Source organism: Camelina sativa, chromosome 16 (genome assembly GCF_030686135.1).
Source record: "Camelina sativa cultivar CO46 ecotype springtype chromosome 16, ASM3068613v1".
NCBI classification, from domain to species: domain Eukaryota; kingdom Viridiplantae; phylum Streptophyta; class Magnoliopsida; order Brassicales; family Brassicaceae; genus Camelina; species Camelina sativa.
Genome location: NC_141895.1, coordinates 17,974,303 through 17,993,529, shown reverse-complemented (window position 1 = coordinate 17,993,529; position 19,227 = coordinate 17,974,303). Strand labels below are relative to the sequence as shown.

Below are 19,227 nucleotides of genomic sequence, written 5' to 3'. Positions count from 1 at the left end.
ATTAAATAAAAACAGAGAAAAAATTGGAAACCCCTGTGACGAAGATAAGCTAACGTACGCCACGGTGACCGTTATCTAAACAACGCCGAAATATTCGGACTTTGTAGTTTCATCGCAAAACAAAAACCCCCACTCACCACCTTTCCAAAAAAGGAACACTCACCACTTTCTCATCTCTCTCTCTTTCTCTCTTCCTCTGTCTCTGTCTCTCTCTCTTTCTTGTTTTTGCCGGCGAACATGGAGAAAGGTGGCTTCTCTCCCGTCGGTCTCAGGGTTCTTGTTGTGGACGATGACCCAACCTGGCTCAAGATTCTTGAGAAAATGCTCAAGAAGTGCTCTTACGAAGGTTTCTTTCTTTCTTATGTTTTCCACAACAGTTGGATTTTAATTATCTGAGAGTTTCTCTCCTTGTGTTTTGCAGTCACAACTTGTGGGTTAGCTAGAGAGGCTTTGAGGTTGCTAAGGGAGCGTAAAGACGGATACGATATCGTGATAAGCGATGTCAACATGCCTGACATGGATGGTTTCAAGCTTCTTGAGCACGTTGGTCTTGAATTGGACCTCCCCGTCATAAGTGAGATTTATTAAGAAAGATCTTTGACTTCTTGTGTTAAATAAAGGACAAAAAAGGTTATTGATTTTTTTTTTTTTTGTGTGTGTTGGTTGCGTTTATAGTGATGTCGGTGGATGGAGAGACGAGCAGAGTTATGAAAGGTGTGCAGCATGGAGCGTGTGATTACTTGTTGAAGCCTATAAGAATGAAGGAACTGAAGATCATATGGCAACATGTTTTGAGAAAAAAGCTTCAGGAAGTGAGAGACATCGAAGGCTGTGGTTATGAAGGAGGAACTGATTGGATCACACGATACGATGAAGCACATTTTCTTGGAGGAGGTGAAGATGTTTCTTTTTGTAAAAAGAGAAAAGACTTTGACTTTGAGAAGAAGCTTCTTCTTCAAGATGAGAGCGACCCCTCATCTTCTTCTTCCAAGAAAGCTAGAGTGGTTTGGTCTTTCGAGCTTCACCAGAAGTTTGTTAACGCTGTTAACCAAATCGGATGCGATCACAGTAAGTACGTTGGCGACTTTGGTTTCTTCTTCCCCTTTGCCTCTCTCTCTCTCTCTCTCTCTCTCTGTTTATTATCATGTCTTCATAGAGTCGTGAATTTTTTTCCGGTCTCTCTTGTTTGGCAGAAGCTGGTCCCAAGAAGATATTGGATCTCATGAATGTTCCATGGCTCACTAGGGAAAATGTTGCGAGCCACCTTCAGGTAAAAAAAACTTTACCTCGTCATTATTCAAAAGTCAAAACTTTACCTTGGTAGATTAAGCTTTTTGTTGTTGTTCTGTTTTTGTAGAAATACAGGCTTTACCTTAGCAGATTGGAGAAAGAAAAGGAGCTCAAGTGTTATTCTGGTGGCGTGAAGAGTATAGATTCATCTCCAAAAGATGCCGAAGTGAACTCAGGCCACCAAAGCCCTGGGAAGAGCAGCTTTGTGTTCTCTGGGGGAATCTTTCAAAAAGCAACAGAGACTGATCCAAAGCCACTTGCTTCAGCGTCTCTGTCTGACCCCAACACTGATGTGATCATGCCTCCAAAAACAAAAAAGACTCGTATAGGATTTGATCCTCCCATATCCTCCCCTGCCTTTGACTCTCTGCTTCCCTGGAATGATGTTCCAGAGGTACTTGAATCGAAGCCGGTTCTGTATGAGAATAGCTTCCTCCAACAACAACCATTGCCAAGTCAGAGTTCTTATGTTGCAAATTCTGCACCGGCTATCATGGAAGAGGAGATGAAGCCTCCTTATGAGACACCGGTAGGAGGCAGTAGTGTGAATATAGATGAGTTTCTCATGCCTCAAGACAAGATCCCTACTGTAACCATTCAAGATTTGGATCCTTCTGCCTTATCTTCCATGAAGCTGCAGGAGTTCAGCTCAAATGTAACCAACAACACAGAGGCGATTCTGAGAAGCTGGGAACTTCCAGAATCAAATCATTCTGCTTCTTTAGACACTGACTTAGACTTAAGTTGGCTTCAAGGCGAGCGTTTCCTTGCAAACACAGGACTCCAGTTTCAAGATTACAGTAGTAGCCCATCATTCCTATCTGAGCTCCCACCCCACCTTTGGTATGGAAATGAGCGTCTGCCTGACCCTGACGAGTATTCCTTCATGGTAGACCAAGGTTTATTCATATCTTAACCTTGTTCCAATATCTTCTTTTCGTATATTGGTTGGTGTAATGCAGAAAGATTTTGTGGGTATACCTGAAAATAATCTTGCTTTCCGAAGAACCTTTTCCATGGTCGAATACTCGAATGCATTGTACAATAATCCATGTCATAGGCTAATTACATCACCCAGGTTGATGACAATGATAAGACCACATGTTTCATACCGTCATTTACATCTTCACTATCACATTGGTTTCCCTTTCACCTGGAAGAAAAATACTTGGCCTGTCATATCTTGAGAATCGATTGGTTACCTGACTGAGCTCTAATTCATTTATAACAAACTAAGATGAAGCTACACACACACCATATTGCAATGTTCACACAACCGGATGTCGTCAATATTGCACAGAACTAAAACTTTACCTACTGGAGCAATCAGGGAGGTTCTACTTTATCTCTGCAAATGGTTCTGCTCTCCCTCATTGCTGCCTTCACAAAGCTTTTGACTGCCTTATACACAGTTCTGGTTAAGGTATTATGATTTATGACTACTATTATTTGATCAATTTTAAAGAAAAGTTCATACGGGAAGTTGTAACCAATGGCTCTTTCTTTCAACAAATCTACAATACACATATACGTTATATGTTACAAGAGATTTAACAGAAGCTGTTTCTGTGAGAGATGTATAAAGAAAATGTGCACAACATAGCGGCAATCTCGTCGTATCTAATGACCTTCTGCAGCTCATACCAAGACGGTTGAGACATCAAAATCAACCAACCAAGTGTCAAATGTTTAGCCTCTCAGGCCCTGAAAAATGAATACATATCATTTTGGTGAAAAACACCAAAAATCTATTGAAAATGAAAAGAAGAAACATTTGGTCACCTGTTTATACTTACTTGGCTTTCTCATCGGGAGTTTCTTCAGTTTTTTCGTCTGTCCCAGGATTCAGCGATGATATCTTTCCGAATGATTCTTTTGCATTCCCAAAATAGTCTTTAACTTTGTCGAACACTGTTTTAAGCTGGTCCTGAGTTGGGAGCTGTGATTGTTCAGGAAAAAACACAAATGTTTCAGATAAAACATATATAACAGAATCCTTTTGGTGTCACTGTAGGGAGTTTGAGAGCTGATCTCAAAATAGTTTAAGTATATAGCTCACCTCGATAACATCTGAGGTACTAAGTGCAGCTCTCATGTTTCCGTTTTCCTGAATGTATAATGTAGCCATAATAAGTGAAAACGAAACCACAAAACATTTCCTATGCCTTCACAGAATCTGTCCTTAATAAACAAAAAGAAGCAGAGGCTTCCAAATAAGTGAAGACAAAACATTACAACAAGTTTGTAGCCATATCGAAAGTCTGTGGCTGAACGCAAGACACGGTGCTGCTTTATTGCTGTCTTTTGTATTTCTTTCTCATCCTGTGTTGAAGAGTCAGAAATCAAATCTAAAGAGACACATATTGTAAAACGGAATCAGACCACAGAACCACAATTGTAACTATAAGCAGGTTGTCTTAATTTACTCTGTAAATAACAGCGGCAATGTTTCTAGCAATGGTGTCTTTGTAGATATACTTCCCCAAGAGGTTATCTTTTGCAGCAACCATGATCTTGGCAGTGGTACCACCAGCGATTATACTAAGAGGATACCAAAGATACACCTGTTAATGTCACAAGAAACACACTTTTTACAACAAGAACTAAAATGTCCAAAAGATAAAAAAAAAAAAAAAAAAAAACTCGCATCGATGAAAAACTAGAACACAATTGCAATCTGATTTATGGTCTAAAAGAATCAAATTGAAAGACAAGTACATAACTTTGCAAACAAAACCAATGAAGCTAACAATCTTATGCATTTAATTAACTTAGAACTTACAACAAAGATTTTTAAGTGTTGAAGAGAACAATTGCAATCTAGGAGTTTCAAATTGTAAAAAAAAAAGTATAAAACTTTCCAACCAGAACCAAGCAAAGCTAAAACAATTTAACTCGTAAGAGCAGAAGCTAATCAAAAGAAAGAGTGGGGGAAAAAGACGAACATTGGCCATACGAATGAAGATAACAAATCTTGGGTTTCCATCTTCTTCAATCTTAGGCATAGGAGGAGGAGTACGTTGATACTGACGAGCAGCCATACCTTTCTTTCCCTTAGCCTCCACAACAAAAACCATCCGCCGCGGCTGCACAGCCGTCTCTCGGCATGCCGTTCTTGAGCTAAACAGCGAGTGTCTCGCTAAACCAACCTCTTCGAATCTTCCCGTGTTCTTCAGGGGAAGCCGAGTTAACGCGTTCAGAGACATACTCACTTCCATTTTACGCACCAGAAGATTCAACCCACACTAAAGTGTTTCGTGTTCGTTTCGTAAACGGAGAGTTCTTTTTTTGGGGATGATGATTTCGCGGATTCGTAGTACCTTATCTACTTGGATCTGCCACGTGTCCTACCCGTTTTTTAAACCGAACCAGAACCAGTCTTCTAACCGTAAATCTCTTTCTTCTACCGTTGTTCTCTACGCATGTTTGAAATTAAACCAAAAAGGACAGTCCTGTTTCCAAATTAAACCAAAACAAAGAACAATCCTATTCTATAGAAGAAAAGTCTCAATCAATCAATAGTCTACAAACAAGAAATTGCTATAATATGGCTGATTGATTAGTTCGGAAAAAGTCAAATAGGAATACAAATAAGTTAGGGTGCTTGCTTTATCTTAAAAAAGAGACAGAGAAAATATTGATGGACTGGGCCTGGAAAATATCAAATAGGCCCAGTTGTAGTGAGATGTTACGATAATGCAAGGGTGGAAGGAAAGTAGATTTCCTAGTTCTGTCTCTGACAAGGCTAAGCCGCTTCTAATAAGTTCTCTTCTGTCTCCTTTCCTATCATGTCTGTTTTTCTATCAGATCCTCTTTTGACCGGAAGAAAACTGTTATCTTCTGAGATTTTGAGAATTTTCATATGGACAATTCTCAAGATTTCCGAGGACAACAATTTTTTTTTTTCAATAATCAGTCATGCGTAAAGAAGATTAGAGAAGCTTTTGGGCCACCAGATCTGGTGAAGAAGATGTGTAAGGAAGGCCTCACCACGCGATTCTTCTACGGTAATCCCTTCCTCCTCGAAACATTATTATATTGCAATTGGGATGTTTTGTTAATTCGTTTGCCAAAAAAAGAAACTAAGGTAAATAAAAAGTTTTCAAGGTTGATAGTATAATTAAGTGAAAGTTATAAATAATAAACTGATTTAAAATTAGGGATAAACAAATTGAGATTATTGGGTTAATTTTTGAAATCATATTGAGATTTCGTGTATACAAAACTGATAAAAAGTTACTAATTTAAACGGTTTTGTTTTCCAGTCAAGTGCCTTACTTGTTATGCTCCTCGTTTTCTAACTTTATTAAGCAGTTTGCTATTTTACGCTCTCCCATTACTAATCCCAGCTATAAAACCACTGCAGTATCTTTTTCCAGTCCAAGGAAACCCTAAACTCCATCATCCAGAGAAAATCTCTTCTTCGTTTCGTACAAGGACGATCCAGAGAAATCTCTTCTTCGTACAAGGACGATCCTTCGTGTAAGCTTTTCGCGACTTTTGTAATTTAGGAATCATAGCTTAGAATAAGGAACATCTCTGTTAGATCGCTCGTTTTCGCTTTGGGATTTAGTAATTTTGTGAATCATCTCCCTCTTTTTACATTTTCTGGACTTAACCACTCTTTATTTGCTTTCGTCGATCCGTTTAGGGCTGATTGGCGGAAGATGGAACTGGGTCAGGCAAGCGGAGATATGAGCACTAGCAGCCTCAGGTATGTTCTTACCTTTTGGGTTGCACTTGACCTAGAAGGAATTATAAAGTCAGTGACCTAGCCATAGAAAACAGAAGAATTAGAGGGAAGAGAAGAGATAGATTTAGAATTGTTTTGTTGTTTTGCTATATAATTAATTCCTTCATTACAGCAATTTCATGTTCACAAAGTATGTGATCACTAAAGCGTGATTTTCTTAGGCTTCATTTAAACCTTCCCACATCACTCTTGTCTGATCTCAAGCTTATTGAGCGTTGTACCATATACTTAACCTTTGCATAAATCCCCACCAAACATGTTCAGACTGTACTCCACACTGATTTCTCTTGCTAAACCGGCCTGGATCACGAGGTTGTTTTCCTGAAATTCTCTCAGGTAACATGCCTTGTATTGAAATTCTCTGCACGTAGTTCAGCGTTAGGTTCCTTCCTTGATATTATTTCCAAACCATAGGATCTTGTTGATATCATGCAAGTAAGTATCTTCACATATATCCTTTTGTGATCCAACATACATCTTTTGGAAACTGGAAAAGGTTTGCATCTCTACACATTCATAAACCATCACCAGCTTAGGACCCTCAAGAGTATAGTTCACCACAAAGTAGTTTTGTAACGCCACTCTTACTGCCTTAAAACTGAATCTTGTGGTTCTGTAATATCCATCTATCATATCCCGCAGAGCCTTCTTATACCATGTTCCACCCCGGACCCCACGCACAACCCTTCCGAGATAAACTTTTGGTTTGTTTCTCGTGGGCACTAATTGCCACCAAGATATGACTAGAGCATTATTGGCAGTTTCAAGAAGCAGATCATGAGATAATTTGTGAGTAGCCAGTCGTGAGATAAGAGAGACTAATTACCCTCAGTTGAGTTTTTTCATTATCCGAGCTCTATGAAACCGTTGCGTCACCATAATTCTTCTGAGAAACTTGCGGTCGTTTCCTTTGACATGATTCCTAGCCACTAGAGTCGCCAGGGGCTTCCTGAGAGACCTTCAGCCTCTCAGTTCCCTTTTTGTACCCATCATACATTTCCTCCATACCTGTTCTCATGACCTTTTGCAAACCAATCACATGATGCTTCAGCCTTCATTTGAAAACTCCAAAAACTTTTTCGAATCATTCTCTAGCCAATCCCACTGAAATTGTCTAACCTCTAAACCACCACGCTCCCATACACGGTTAGCCCTTCTAGATTCAATTGGTCGTTTAATGTCGTTACAAACTCGGAACATAATCAAGAGTTCTATCACATTCACAGGCCTAAAATTCCACTAACCCGTCTAGCAGCATTTGTCCAGCTAAAATTCCACCAGGTTCCCATACTTGGTGAACTTGAGAAAATCAGAGACTCGATTCCCAGTCATGAAAACTCTATCAGCTATAGAGACAATGAGATGTTTGTTTCTCTCTTGATATATATATGCCAAACATTTTCCACGTTATGTCCACCGTCACTAGCTTCCCCATGTTTCTCTCGATCATGTTCAGAATATAAGTATTCCACTTCCTGAAAACTTAGCAGCCTTAGAGAGTCTTTTTGAACCCATCAAATCTCTCTCACCTTCCACTTCCTCAATCATCAGATCATCATAACTACCTGGATTGTATGGGTTATGTGGTTGAAACCGAGAACCAAATTCCCCACTAAACACAAAAGATAAGCTGATGTGTTCCCTCACCTTAGCACTTTTGGTCCAACCCGCACCTGCTGCCTGGATCTTCTATTGACTTTCTTCTTTATAGAGCGAGTATCCCTAGATGGTTGCTGAATACCACTAATCTGTGGGAATATGATGAGTCTCTTTGGCCACAGTAAAAGAAGAGAGAAACTTACGTAGCCCAAGATATTGGAGTCGTCACAGAAGAATTGGATACTTTCCACACTGAGTTGCAAGGCCCATTTCAAGCCGTGAATGAGGGCAGCCAGTTCCGCAGCTTCTGGGTGTGCCAGCTTTTGGGTTCTCAGAGCTTTATTAGTCTCCAGTTTCGTGTCATCGTTAGAGTTACAGAGGGACAAACCTAAACCAACGACCAGCACTGTATCATCCTTAATAAGCTCTTCACTCACCAAACCCTTGGAGTGTAACCGATAGGTATGAATTGCGGTTAAGGAGGATTCTCCGAGAAGGAGGATTCACCATGGATGGATAATGACTCGAAATTAGCGATAAAGGATGCGGATGATCTTAAACGTGTATCTGTAGGAAAAATAAAACCAAAGTGGTAGGATTTATAAAATTTTATATTCAAACAACACTTGGATGATACAAAAAATCTGAAACTTTCAACCCCATAATTGAAACTTGAAGATTTGACGCTCACATACCTCCAAAACCCCACTTGAAGCCAAGCTTGAATCAAAGCTCAGACACCTTGATCGAATCAAGCAAGAATCTCGCAGTAAAAACCAAAGCAGATATCTTGAAGATCAAGATGAGGCGAGATTGGATGAAATTGTTTTGCTGCTAGGGTTGATGGAACCTATATATATATATATATATATAAAGAAATGTTAAATTACTGTATAATGGAAATCATCAAATCAATATCTAAAAAGTTAAATTAACATATATAAAAGGAAATTAATCTTTAAGAAAAAAATCTTACCCCTACGGTTTATACATATGGCAAAACAATTAAATTCTTCACTAATAATATTCATCATCGATTGGCATACTAAAATCCTAACTGTGATTATATTCAAATCATAAGATCGGTAATTTGATATCTAGAATCTGGACAAAGGAAACTGTTATCAAAAATTGATTTGCATAGATTTGATTATTATTCTATTAATAGGATGCAAATAATTTTGTTTAATTGTAAAATCTAAACCTTAACCACTCTTTTGTAAACCCAAACCGATATATAATTTTGTTTAATTGTAAAATCTAAACCCTAAACTCTAACCACTCTTTTGTAAACCCAAATCGATATATAATTTCATTTAATTGTAAAATCTAAATCCTAAACTCTAACCATTTTTTTGTAAACCCAAACCGTCACATAATTGTGTTTAATTGTAAAAACTAAATCCTACCTATTTTTTTGTAAACCCAAACCGACATATGATTTCATTTAATTGTAAAATCTGAACTCTAATCATTATTTTATAAACCTAAACCAACATAATTTCCTTAATAAAAAATCTACAGAATTGGTTTCCTTAACTTGTTTTGTCTTTTTATTTCAGTTTTGATTTATTTTATAAATATGATATGACATGGCAGTTTGTTGTGTTTTGATTGGTTAATAAAGAGGGGTGAATGAGAATGGTTCACCCCTAGGGCTGAACCCAAATTTTTTTTTTTTTTTTTTTTTTTTTGAAAAAGGTTTGCAATTTTGTAACTGTCTGATGACTATTTCCCGGATGAGTAACGAACGCAGCTCTTCGGTACTCAGCAACAAGCAAGTGCCCACATTGGGAATGTTTATCTGTGAGTAGCTTAGTGTATCAAGCAGTTTTTCCATGAACACTCCTACAGTTTCCTGCAAATGCGATAATATCATTTTTCTTAATTAAATATATGTACTAAGATAAGGGAAGAGATGAAACATATATAATTTTAAATTTAGAGCACAGTGGATGATGTCTTCAAACCTGTTGTGGGAAATCTCCATCTCTTTTGTCGTGTGGTCCGGATAGAGTTGCTTGAACAGAACCAAAGCTTGCGGGAACAGAGGAGGTACATTCCACAAACTCACGCTCAGCCACAAGATTAGCAAAATAATTCTGTGGGATTGAGCAACTGTTACAAAGGATTAAACATCAGAGAACTAGCAAAAAATGTGTGAGCATCCTTGTGTCTTTCAGAACTTACTTCACTCCACTCATATGCAACACTACAGACTCAAAGAAGTTATTGGGGGTAACAACATTGGTCTCATATGCAACATTGGTCTTATGAGACTCTCATATATAGCTAGATATAAACTTACCTGCAAAGATAGCAAGAGATTAACAGAATTTCTGTGTTGATCAGGATCATGGAGAGAAGCATGCAACACTACATACTCAAAGAAGTTATTGGGGTAACCTCCTGTCGATTAATTTGATAACCTTCACCGCAGAACCAAAGAAGTTAAGACTAATTAGAGGCATAACTCTTCAGAAAACTCAATACTAGTTCTGCTTAAACATAAAATTCGATTACCTTTAGAGCTCCAGCTAGTACGATATGAAATTTGCAATTAGCAGGGGTGAGTTGCCTCAGGACCTTCTCCAAGCAAATGTAAAACAACCTTCAAAACGAAGATGAAACTTACTTACTTAGGGACGCATTATTTAAGAAGTATAACAAATAAAAGAGGAATGAACATAATATAAAGCAACAGAGAGAGAGAGACCAAACCCTAGATGAACAATTCCACAAGTATGAATTCAGAGGCCGGGGGAGCGATGATCAGATAACAAACTTGCTTTCAAAACACATTTTTTGGCAATTGTGACAACTGATCTGATCCACAGCAGCAGAACTTCCTACAACAAGACCATGCAAAAGAAAAACAGACTACGATTTCAAAATTCTCAGTTGAACATCATAAGTTTCGCAGTTTATAAGTGTCATTCTCGTAACTCTCACTTGTAGTTTCGAACAACAATAGAAGATTCACTCAGGAGATAAATAAGAGAGGTTACCTGATTAGCCTAACCATGGAGTGGCCCAGCTAAACCATTTAATGCAGCTGCAGATGGAAGATATGGATCCGAAAGTGCACTCCCAACCTTCACGAAGAAACATAATAAGCCAAAAACAGAATCATCAGAAATGTATATGAAAAACATTTGGATCGGAGTACAATCACGTTCTTGTCCACCAAGTATTGTAACTTATACTCACTGTCTGAAAATCAGGTCAGTGACCATTTTATGAGATGAAAAAGAATGTGAGAAAACAAGAATGAAATCTAACGTACCCATTCTGTAAAGGTATTGGCATCATGCTCCTCATGGCTTAAAGAACCTGGCATGGTGCTGCTGCAAGTAAACCAACACAATTAGAAGGAGAATGTGTATTCATGTTCAAAGCACCAGGAAAAGTGTAAAATTCGTTCCTCTGACCTCTGAAATTATTCTAGAAGCATAGGAAAAAAATAGTTTACCCGGCATCTGAGTAAATCCAGAGCTTAAGGCCCTTGCTGTGAACATGATCCGCAGGCGCTTTAGTACCAGAAGGGAAAGTTGACTTCTTTGGCACCAGACTTCCCTGGAAAACAGAGTCAAGGAACAATATAAACTCATAAATCAAATAAAACTGTGATATCATATTTACCTTATGCCATGTCTAAGGAGCTGACCTCGCATAAAAGGAGTAATGAGCAAAAAATGCTATATATATTCCCAAGATGCTCCACAATGGCAGAAAGATGGTATTTTTGTAGAAACTTGGAGAAACAAAACGATAACCAGTTATGATGTTAAGACATGAAAATCTCAAGATGATTTTATGGAACCAAAAGCTAATTACTTACTTGGGAATCTTGGTTACTATTGCTCATGTAAGGAAAGCAAAGTCCAACTCCAAAGGGAACTTCATAGTATGTCCATCATTAAAAAGGAGAATAACGTACTCAGTTTCTGTTCGAAGAAGCTCATATGCCATGTCCGTCTGTGAAACAAAAGAGCACATACTATAATTTTTCAAAAAATCACAAACAAATGAGAATGCAAAGAACAGATGAAGAATGGTTACCTGTAAGACATTTGGCAAGTTTAGTCTCTGAGCAAGTTGTGTAGCTACTAGTGGACTTGCCAACAGAAGCTGTTCCGCAAACAGGCGTGACAAGAGGCACTCTCTTTGATGATGAAATCTGTAAACTAGACATCGAGAGGGAACATAGTAAGTAGCGATCTGCTGTGTTGTCTCCAAGATATATTCTAACATGAAAAATATTAACAGTGAGAAAAGATTAAATAATATGTAGTGTCATCATGTTGTAATGATTAAGTAATGTACTCTTCCCCATATGTAACCACGTCAAGCCATAAGCAAGCTGCAAAATGAAAATCATCATCAGAATACTTAAGAAACATTATTAATTCACAAGACATGTCTTAAAATAGAGTTTCTATCAAAGATCTGAAGTATGCTCTGCACCTTAAAACAAATAATTGGTTTCCAAAATCAGACTGAGACCTGCAAAGACAAAACAAAGCAGAGTTAGGTTACAAACAAAAATATCGAAAGTAAGTAAATGTATTCGAAGATAAAGAGAGGAGACATTACTTTGTCATCATGCTATAATGATCAAATGTACCTTTCTCCAGAACCACGTCGCGCCATAAGCAGCAAGCTGCAATTGAAATCATCATCAGAAAACATTATTCACAAGACATATACCAAGATAAAAATTTCAATCAAAGATCTGAAGTATGCTCTGCACCTTAAACAAATAATTAGCTTGGTTTCCAAAATCAGACTGAGCAGACTGAGACGACCCAGCAAAGACAAAACAAAGCAGACACAACGAAAGCAAGTAAAATTGAATCGATGATAAGACAGAAGATGAGTTGTGACATACACATCAGGAAGACTGTTGTCAATAAGAAACGAACTTCTGGAGGTCAAGAGAAATCTTGATAGCCTCTTGGGATTTGGGATCTGAATAAAAAAAAAATGAGCAAAATCTTTTGTAACCAATGTGAGAATCTTTCAAGTAATAAAGGTTGTGGGTGTCAGAAATTGAACAAACCGTAGTGACACCTAGAGAGAAGATAGTAGTAGCGGGCGACCTGCTGCGTTGTTCTCCAAGCCATATTTTAACCTGAAAGTGAAAATTAAGAAGAGAACATGCATATAAAACCTTCTAGAATGAAGTATTATTATACTAAGATTGGTAAAGAGTTTTTTTTTTTAAAAAAGAAGAAAGAAAAAATAGACTTACATGAATCTCTCTCTCTCTCTCTCTCTCTCTCTCTCTCTCTCTCTCGCGGTCCTCTGCTGCATCTTTATCAAATTATATGATAATAGACAATTCCATCTTTAGCATCACCACTAATGCAATAAACAAGAGACAATGATCCCATGCAGTCAAGCCTCTGTTTCCACTCTACATCAAACAAAGAAGCATTCGTTAATAGCAATAAAATGATTTAGAGACATAAGTCTTGACAATCTTATAGCTAGAGATAACCTCACCTGTAATGATAGCAAGAGATTAACACTCCAATCAGGATCCATATTTATGGCCAACGACCTCAGCTGACATCATGGAGAGAAGCATGCAACAGTTTACAGACCCAAAGAAGTTAAATTTTGGGGAAACTCCATGTGGAAAATCTGAACTAGTTCTCCTCCTCAATGGATTGATTTGATGAGCAGCTACTTTTAAAGCAAAAACCAAACAAGTAAAAGACTTAATTAGAGGCATCAAAGTAAATCTTGTGAACAATCATCGGTGGTTTGATTTAATCAAAATCAGAGACTGAGACTCGCATCACTAAGATCAGACACTGCCGTAATAACAAAAAAAAAAAAATTTGTGGTTTTGTTGTTTACTCGGAGTTGGTGGCAGAAAAAATATTTATTATGACGGTCAAGATTTCATCATCCTAAATTTTCAACGGTTCACGATTTTCCTATTCCTTTTCTACTCTAATTGCTCTATTACTTATTTCCTTGTGTCCTCTATTTTCCTTTTTCCTTCTTCGAGATTTTTTTCTTTAGTGGACTGGGCTTACAAAAAACGTTAATATATCACGGCTAAGAACAACAAAATCCGATTACCTTCCACCAAAAAAAAAAAAAAAAAAAAGCAAAATCCGATTACCTTTAAAAGCTAAGAACCAATCACATATTTTAGAGCATCTTCCACTCGGAAGTACTCTATGAGTTACTCTTCAATTTATGATCAAAACAAAATTTAAAAACACATAATAAGAGGAGTATTGGTTTAAGATTTAGAAATTTTTTTAATAATTTTAAAAGTTATGTAAAATATGTTGTTATTCAATCAAGACTTCTTAAAACTCTTTAAAAATTTGGTGTTATTGGTTGTGGATTTGTAAAAAAATTATCTAAAATCTTGATTAATCTAGTGTTATTGGATTAATAGTTTTATAAAGTCATTAAAAGTTTTATGTTATTCAAATAAAACAAAAGAATCTTGGATTATTAATGAATTCAAATTTTCTGTTATTGGTTTAGGATTTTATATCATTTCCTTCATAACAAAAGTCATGAAAGCTCTTTCATTAAATAGAAAGATTTTACAAGATTAGGAAAAACAAATCAGCAAGATTTATAAAAAATAACTTCCTAAACAATCTCTTAGAATCCTTCATTTTTACTTTCTAAATTTTCTATGATTTTAAAAATCAGCAAGATTTTAAAAAACATAAAATTATTAAAAATCAATACAATAAAACTTGGAGGTTTTTCACCAGAGCATGACACCTCACCTTTTGTATTGAAGTAGAGACTGACACATCAGTTAAAATGAATACCCAATCAAATTAAAACAATTAATACAGATCAGTTCTACTTTTGCTTACATGTCATCATTCTATCTTACCTTCTCATTCTCCTGAGTGCTTCTTGCTTCACCATATCTCGAGACTCAGGTCACTCAGCGATCAGTCTTGATGTGATCATGGATGGAGCTAAGGAGGATGAGCTTGAACCTGAGGAATATGTAGCTGAGCTTGAACCAGAGAAGCTTGTTGCGGATGAACCATTGCTTGTACCTGAAGGACCAATGACTAGAGCAAAAGCTAAGCAGCTAAGGAATGCACTAAATGAGATTATTCAAGAGCTTATGGCCAAAGAGAACATGGGAAAACCTTTTGGGGATGAAACCTATCAAGTCCAGCCCACTTTGAGCCTAATTCAAGTCCAAGAAAGCCTAAAATAATCACTTTATTTTGTGGTCCAAGAGGAGTGACGAAAATAAGTTCAAGAGTCACATTGGGAAGGGATACATGCACCAAGAGTTGAATCTTCATTCAACTATCTATCTTTAATGTTTTTAGTCTTCAAGAATAATAAGTACTTGGTTTTGTTACCAAGTTTTCTTTCCTATATAAACTCATCTAAGATCAATGAAATAATAATCCAACTTTTTTTATAAAACCTTTTCTTTTTTAGAGTGATTCTCTTCTGTTCTTTGTGAACAAAACCGATTGCTTGGTGTGATTCCAACATTCAAAACCGACTACTTGGTGTGATTCCAATAGTCAAAACCCCGATCTCCTTGGTGCGAGGCTGAGAGATCCGATCTTTTTGATGTGAGGCTGAAAGATCAAACCGGTATATCAAGAGTCTTTCCGCAACTCTTGTGCAACCATTCATTCCACCATCCTTATTTTTGAGGCTTCATCGTCTTAAGAATAAAGGTGTCTCTATCAACCAACTCGAAGGTGCCGTATCCTTGGGAGGATCATATCAAGTGGTATCAGAGCACACCCTTGAGTTTGGTAATCTATCGTTTTATCTTCTAATCTTTCACCTTCTTTCCATCATTTTCTGTCTTTTCATCTTCTTTCTATCTATCATCTTCTTTCTTTCATCTTCTATCTTTCCATCTTCATCTTTATTTATTTAATTTTGTATTTAGTTTTATAAAAAAAGAAAAAAAAGAGAGAAAAAAAAAACAAAAAGAGAAGAACCCGTTCTATAAAAAAAAAGAAAAAAAAAGAACCTGTTCTATCGAAAAAAAGAAGAACCGTTCTAGTTTATTCTATTTCATTCCATTTATTTCAATATTATTTTTCCCTTTCTTTTTGTCCATTTTGGAATCTCTTTGAGTTGAATCTGTTTTGGATGCTTTGGAAAACACAGTGGATTTGATTGGTTTATGTTCTATTAGAACCTTTGAGAGTCACTAGAACATACGTTGAGATTTGAGAGTAAACACTTGAGAGTGAAACACTTGAGAGTAAACACTTGTGAAGAACTTTTTACTTTTAACGAGTTTGTCCATTTTGCAGGTTTCTTTAATATGGCTGACGGAGAAAATAACAACCATGAAGTAGAACAACCTGGGAGACTTCAAAATATCCAGATGTAAGCATTGTTGGGAGAAATGCGGAGGATAATGAGGGTTGAGATGAATGCCGTCTATGAAAGATTGGACGAAGTTCAAGCAGAAGCACAACAAAGGCAACCACAAAAATTTGCCTAATCAACCAATGAGAGTAGGAGATGAGTTAAGAATGCCGAGAGATCTAGCAGCTGAAGATTACTACAGTCGTAGTGGAAACTCATCTCAAGGAGACCAAAGGAGACATAGACGTGTGCGAGAAGGCAGACAAAGAAACAATGACGACATTGGAGGAATGAAGTTCAAAATTCCACCATTCATTGGGAAGAACGATCCAGATGTCTACTTGGAGTGGGAGAAGAAGGTAGAACAAGTTTTCAATTTTCAGCACTATTCTGAGATCAGTAAGGTGCGAATGGCGTCTGTTGAGTTTAGTGAGTATGCGCTTAGCTGGTGGGATCAGTTGGTGACTTCACGAAGACGTAATGGCGAATATCCGATTGAGACTTGGGCTGAGATGAAGGCTATAATGAGGAGAAGGTTTGTTCCCGGCCATTACCATCGCGATCTGCATCAAAAGCTAAGGAGACTGACTCAGGGAAGTCGAAGTGTGGAGGATTACTATCAAGAGATGGAGATTCTTTTGATAAGAGCTGATGTGGTTGAGGACCGAGAAGCAACTATGGCTAGATTCATGAGTGGGTTGAACCGAGATGTCCAGGATACGCTTGAGATGGAACATTATGTGGAGATCGAAGAAATGTTACATAAAGCAATCTTGGTGGAAAAGCAACTCAAGAGAAAAATTTATACCCGGATAACTTATGGTGTTGGTTCATCTAACTCAAAACCAAGTTACCAGAAGGAAGAAAAGTCAGTTGCTCTTCCAAAGGCTGAAGTGAAGCCAATTGTTGCCAATCAAGTTACCAAGGACAAATCTGAGGTTACTAGAACCCGAGCTCGTGATGTGACGTGTTATAAGTGTCATGGGAGAGGACACTAGGCACATGAGTGCTCCAACAGAAGAACCATGATTCTCTTGGAGAATGGAGAGTTCGAATCAGAAAATGAAGAGGTGGTTTCTGATTCACTAGAATAACTTGAAGAAATTCTAGCAAAAGGCGAGATATTGGTGGCAAGGAGGTCACTTAGTGTTCAAACTGCGATTGTGGAACATGAGTAAAGGGAGTATCTATTTCATACAAGGTGCCATGTCCGAGATAAGGTATGTTGTCTGATAATTGATGGGGGGAGTTGTACTAATGTTGCGAGTGAAACAATGGTTAAGAAGCTTGGGCTGACTACGGAAAAGCACCCAAAGCCATATAAGCTACAATGGCTTAATGATGATGGTGAGATGAAGGTTAGTATCCAAGTAAAGGTTCCTATTGTCATTGGGAAATATGAGGATGAGGTTTTGTGCGATGTTCTACCTATGGAGGCTAGTCATATTCTTCTAGGAAGACCATGGAAATCTGACCGGAGAACAAGCCATGATGGTTTCACCAACCGTTATTCTTTTGAGTTCAAAGGCAAGAAGATTATCTTAGTTCCGTTGACACCTCATGAAGTTATCAAGATCAGTTGATTCTCAAGCAAAGGAAAGAAGCAAACACCATGAGCGACCCCACAAACACAATTCACCAAAAAGAGAGCGAGAGTTTGAGAAAAACCAAGTCAAAGGCCTGTGAGAGAAAACCCGTGAGGCATTCAAATTTCTTTGTGAGAAAAGGAGAGGTTAAGAGAGCTTTATTTTCAAAACAACCTTTGATTATGTTTGTTTACAAAGAAACTCTCATGAGTTTTTCTGACCTTGCACCGGTGTTACCGAGTGAGATAACCTTTCTTTTGCAGGATTTTGAGGACGTATTCCCGGAGGACAATCCGAAAGGTTTACCACCTATCCGTGGTATTGAACACCAAATAGACTTTGTTCCTTGTGCATTACTTCCAAACCGACCAGCTTATAGGAATAATCCCGTAGAGACATTGGAGCTGCAAAGACAAGTTAATGATCTCATGGAGAAAGGACATATTAGAGAGAGCATGAGCTCATGTGCCGTCCCGGTCCTACTTGTGCCCAAAAAGGATGGAAGTTGGCGCATGTGTGTTGATTGTAGAGCTATCAACAACATCACGGTAAAGTATCGTCACCCTATTCCTAGGCTTGATGATATGCTAGACGAACTGCATGGTTCTTGTGTCTTTTCTAAGATAGATCTCAAAAGTGGATATCACCAAATACGCATGAAAGAGAGTGATGAATGGAAAACTGTTTTCAAAACTAAGCATGGGTTGTATGAGTGGTTGGTTATGCCTTTTGGGCTAACAAATGCACCCAGCACTTTTATGAGGTTAATGAACCATGTTTTGAGAAAATTCATTGGAATCTTTGTTGTAGTTTACTTTGATGATATCTTAGTCTATAGCAAGAATCTGCAAGAACATGTTCAGCATCTAGCGGTTCTTACAACTCTTAGAGAGGAGAAGTTGTTTGCCAATCTTAAGAAATGCACTTTGTGTATGGATAACCTTGTCTTTCTAGGTTTTGTTGTTAGTGCAGATGGCATTAAGGTTGATGATGAGAAAGTTAAAGCTATAAGAGACTGGCCAAGTCCTAAGACCGTTGGAGAAGTAAGGAGCTTACATGGATTAGCTGGATTCTATAGGCGCTTTTGTGAAGGAGTTTAACACTATAGCTGCACCACTTACAGAAGTCATCAAGAAGGATGTTGGATTCAAATGGGAGAAAGCACAAGAAGAAGCGTTCCAAGCCTTGAAAGAGAAGCTTACAAACGCCCCACTCTTAACTTTGCCTAATTTCCTTAAAACCTTTGAAATTGAGTGTGATGCTTCTGGTGTAGGTATTGGAGCTGTGTTGATGCAAGACAAGAAACCCATTGCATATTTTAGTGAGAAGCTTGGAGGAGCGACCTTGAACTATCCAACATATGACAAGGAGTTGTGATTCACACTAATCATGAGTCCCTTAAACATTTGAAAGGTCAACAAAAGCTCAACAAACGGCATGCCAGGTGGGTGGAGTTCATAGAAACGTTTCCCTATGTCATCAAATATAAGCAAGGTAAGGAAAACGTTGTTGCTGATGTCTTGTCCTGAAGGCATGCTCTAATCTCTACTCTTGATGTTAAACTGATGGGATTCAAACAAGTTAAAGAGATGTATGAGAAGGATCCTGACTTTAAAGATGTGTACAAAGCTTGTGAAAAGTTTG

General features: G+C 37.7%; 3 protein-coding genes, 2 long non-coding RNA genes and 1 pseudogene across 57 annotated transcripts; 3 read left to right on the top strand and 3 right to left on the bottom strand.

Annotated features, from left to right (window-relative positions):
* The first annotated feature begins 105 nt into the window (after nucleotides 1–105).
* On the top strand, nucleotides 106–2,407 carry LOC104750574 (two-component response regulator ARR11). 2 transcript variants are annotated; one of them, XM_010472385.3, is made up of 5 exons: nucleotides 106–346; nucleotides 422–574; nucleotides 676–1,068; nucleotides 1,194–1,270; nucleotides 1,358–2,407. In XM_010472385.3, the coding sequence occupies exons 1-5, from the start codon at nucleotides 238–240 to the stop codon at nucleotides 2,204–2,206; spliced, it is 1,581 nt and encodes a 526-aa protein (XP_010470687.1). In that variant the 5' UTR covers nucleotides 106–237; the 3' UTR covers nucleotides 2,207–2,407. The 2 variants fall into 2 exon arrangements, with proteins under 2 accessions (XP_010470687.1, XP_087348535.1); XM_087492409.1 differs by having other exon boundaries at nucleotides 153–346; nucleotides 676–1,072.
* Nucleotides 2,408–2,773: 366 nt separating this feature from the next.
* On the bottom strand, nucleotides 2,774–4,878 carry LOC104750573 (protein HHL1, chloroplastic-like). 2 transcript variants are annotated; one of them, XM_010472384.2, is made up of 6 exons: nucleotides 4,236–4,878; nucleotides 3,717–3,854; nucleotides 3,526–3,612; nucleotides 3,350–3,397; nucleotides 3,073–3,229; nucleotides 2,774–2,994 (listed from the first exon to the last, which is right to left on the bottom strand). In XM_010472384.2, the coding sequence occupies exons 1-5, from the start codon at nucleotides 4,506–4,508 to the stop codon at nucleotides 3,083–3,085; spliced, it is 693 nt and encodes a 230-aa protein (XP_010470686.1). In that variant the 5' UTR covers nucleotides 4,509–4,878; the 3' UTR covers nucleotides 2,774–2,994; nucleotides 3,073–3,082. The 2 variants fall into 2 exon arrangements, with proteins under 2 accessions (XP_010470686.1, XP_010470685.1); XM_010472383.2 differs by having other exon boundaries at nucleotides 3,087–3,229; nucleotides 4,236–4,807.
* A 59-nt stretch (nucleotides 4,879–4,937) lies between these two features.
* Nucleotides 4,938–10,292, top strand: LOC104750571 (uncharacterized). Of its 2 annotated transcripts, XR_015584983.1 has the most exons (5): nucleotides 4,938–5,297; nucleotides 5,657–5,772; nucleotides 5,942–6,004; nucleotides 9,344–9,880; nucleotides 9,995–10,292. It is a non-coding gene; the product is annotated as an uncharacterized LOC104750571 (long non-coding RNA). The 2 variants fall into 2 exon arrangements; XR_761654.3 differs by lacking the exon at nucleotides 9,344–9,880 and having other exon boundaries at nucleotides 4,981–5,297.
* On the bottom strand, nucleotides 6,105–8,492 carry LOC147925687 (uncharacterized). The gene is made up of 3 exons (XR_015584984.1): nucleotides 8,338–8,492; nucleotides 7,691–8,209; nucleotides 6,105–7,608 (listed from the first exon to the last, which is right to left on the bottom strand). It is a non-coding gene; the product is annotated as an uncharacterized LOC147925687 (long non-coding RNA).
* On the bottom strand, nucleotides 9,173–14,042 carry LOC104750572 (alpha-galactosidase 1-like). Of its 50 annotated transcripts, none has more exons than XR_015584980.1 (19): nucleotides 13,151–13,508; nucleotides 12,897–13,061; nucleotides 12,705–12,776; nucleotides 12,396–12,613; nucleotides 12,239–12,305; nucleotides 12,110–12,148; nucleotides 11,969–12,005; nucleotides 11,705–11,829; nucleotides 11,484–11,620; nucleotides 11,285–11,396; nucleotides 11,115–11,218; nucleotides 10,929–10,989; nucleotides 10,651–10,737; nucleotides 10,364–10,491; nucleotides 10,166–10,253; nucleotides 10,027–10,071; nucleotides 9,833–9,950; nucleotides 9,613–9,760; nucleotides 9,173–9,500 (listed from the first exon to the last, which is right to left on the bottom strand). XR_015584980.1 is itself a non-coding variant. In XM_087492419.1 (19 exons), the coding sequence occupies exons 10-14, from the start codon at nucleotides 11,508–11,510 to the stop codon at nucleotides 10,660–10,662; spliced, it is 357 nt and encodes a 118-aa protein (XP_087348545.1). In that variant the 5' UTR covers nucleotides 11,511–11,620; nucleotides 11,705–11,829; nucleotides 11,969–12,005; nucleotides 12,110–12,148; nucleotides 12,239–12,305; nucleotides 12,534–12,613; nucleotides 12,705–12,776; nucleotides 12,897–13,061; nucleotides 13,151–13,333; nucleotides 13,782–14,038; the 3' UTR covers nucleotides 9,173–9,500; nucleotides 9,613–9,760; nucleotides 9,951–10,071; nucleotides 10,166–10,253; nucleotides 10,364–10,491; nucleotides 10,651–10,659. The 50 variants fall into 50 exon arrangements, 40 of the variants coding, with proteins under 40 accessions (XP_087348545.1, XP_087348547.1, XP_087348573.1 ...); XR_015584982.1 differs by having other exon boundaries at nucleotides 10,929–10,986; nucleotides 12,534–12,613; XM_087492419.1 differs by lacking the exon at nucleotides 9,833–9,950 and adding an exon at nucleotides 13,782–14,038 and having other exon boundaries at nucleotides 9,951–10,071; nucleotides 11,310–11,396; nucleotides 12,534–12,613; nucleotides 13,151–13,333.
* Nucleotides 14,043–15,976: 1,934 nt separating this feature from the next.
* LOC147925686 (uncharacterized) lies at nucleotides 15,977–18,960 on the top strand (annotated as a pseudogene).
* Nucleotides 18,961–19,227: the final 267 nt, after the last annotated feature.

Excerpts from the sequence above, each read along its gene's own strand:
- LOC104750574 (XM_010472385.3), top strand. The coding sequence starts at position 238 with ATGGAGAAAGGTGGCTTCTCTCCCGTCGGTCTCAGGGTTCTTGTTGTG. Across the intron at positions 575-675 it reads ATTGGACCTCCCCGTCATAA|TGATGTCGGTGGATGGAGAG; the intron begins GTGAGATTTATT and ends TTGCGTTTATAG. Across the intron at positions 1,069-1,193 it reads CCAAATCGGATGCGATCACA|AAGCTGGTCCCAAGAAGATA; the intron begins GTAAGTACGTTG and ends CTTGTTTGGCAG.
- LOC104750573 (XM_010472383.2), bottom strand. The coding sequence starts at position 4,508 with ATGGAAGTGAGTATGTCTCTGAACGCGTTAACTCGGCTTCCCCTGAAG. Across the intron at positions 3,613-3,716 it reads TTGCCGCTGTTATTTACAGA|GATGAGAAAGAAATACAAAA; the intron begins GTAAATTAAGAC and ends TCTTCAACACAG. Across the intron at positions 3,398-3,525 it reads GATATGGCTACAAACTTGTT|GAAAACGGAAACATGAGAGC; the intron begins GTAATGTTTTGT and ends TTATACATTCAG.
- LOC104750572 (XM_087492419.1), bottom strand. The coding sequence starts at position 11,510 with ATGAGCAATAGTAACCAAGATTCCCAA. Across the intron at positions 11,397-11,483 it reads ATAGTAACCAAGATTCCCAA|TTTCTACAAAAATACCATCT; the intron begins GTAAGTAATTAG and ends TGTTTCTCCAAG. Across the intron at positions 11,219-11,309 it reads CATTACTCCTTTTATGCGAG|GGAAGTCTGGTGCCAAAGAA; the intron begins GTCAGCTCCTTA and ends TCTGTTTTCCAG.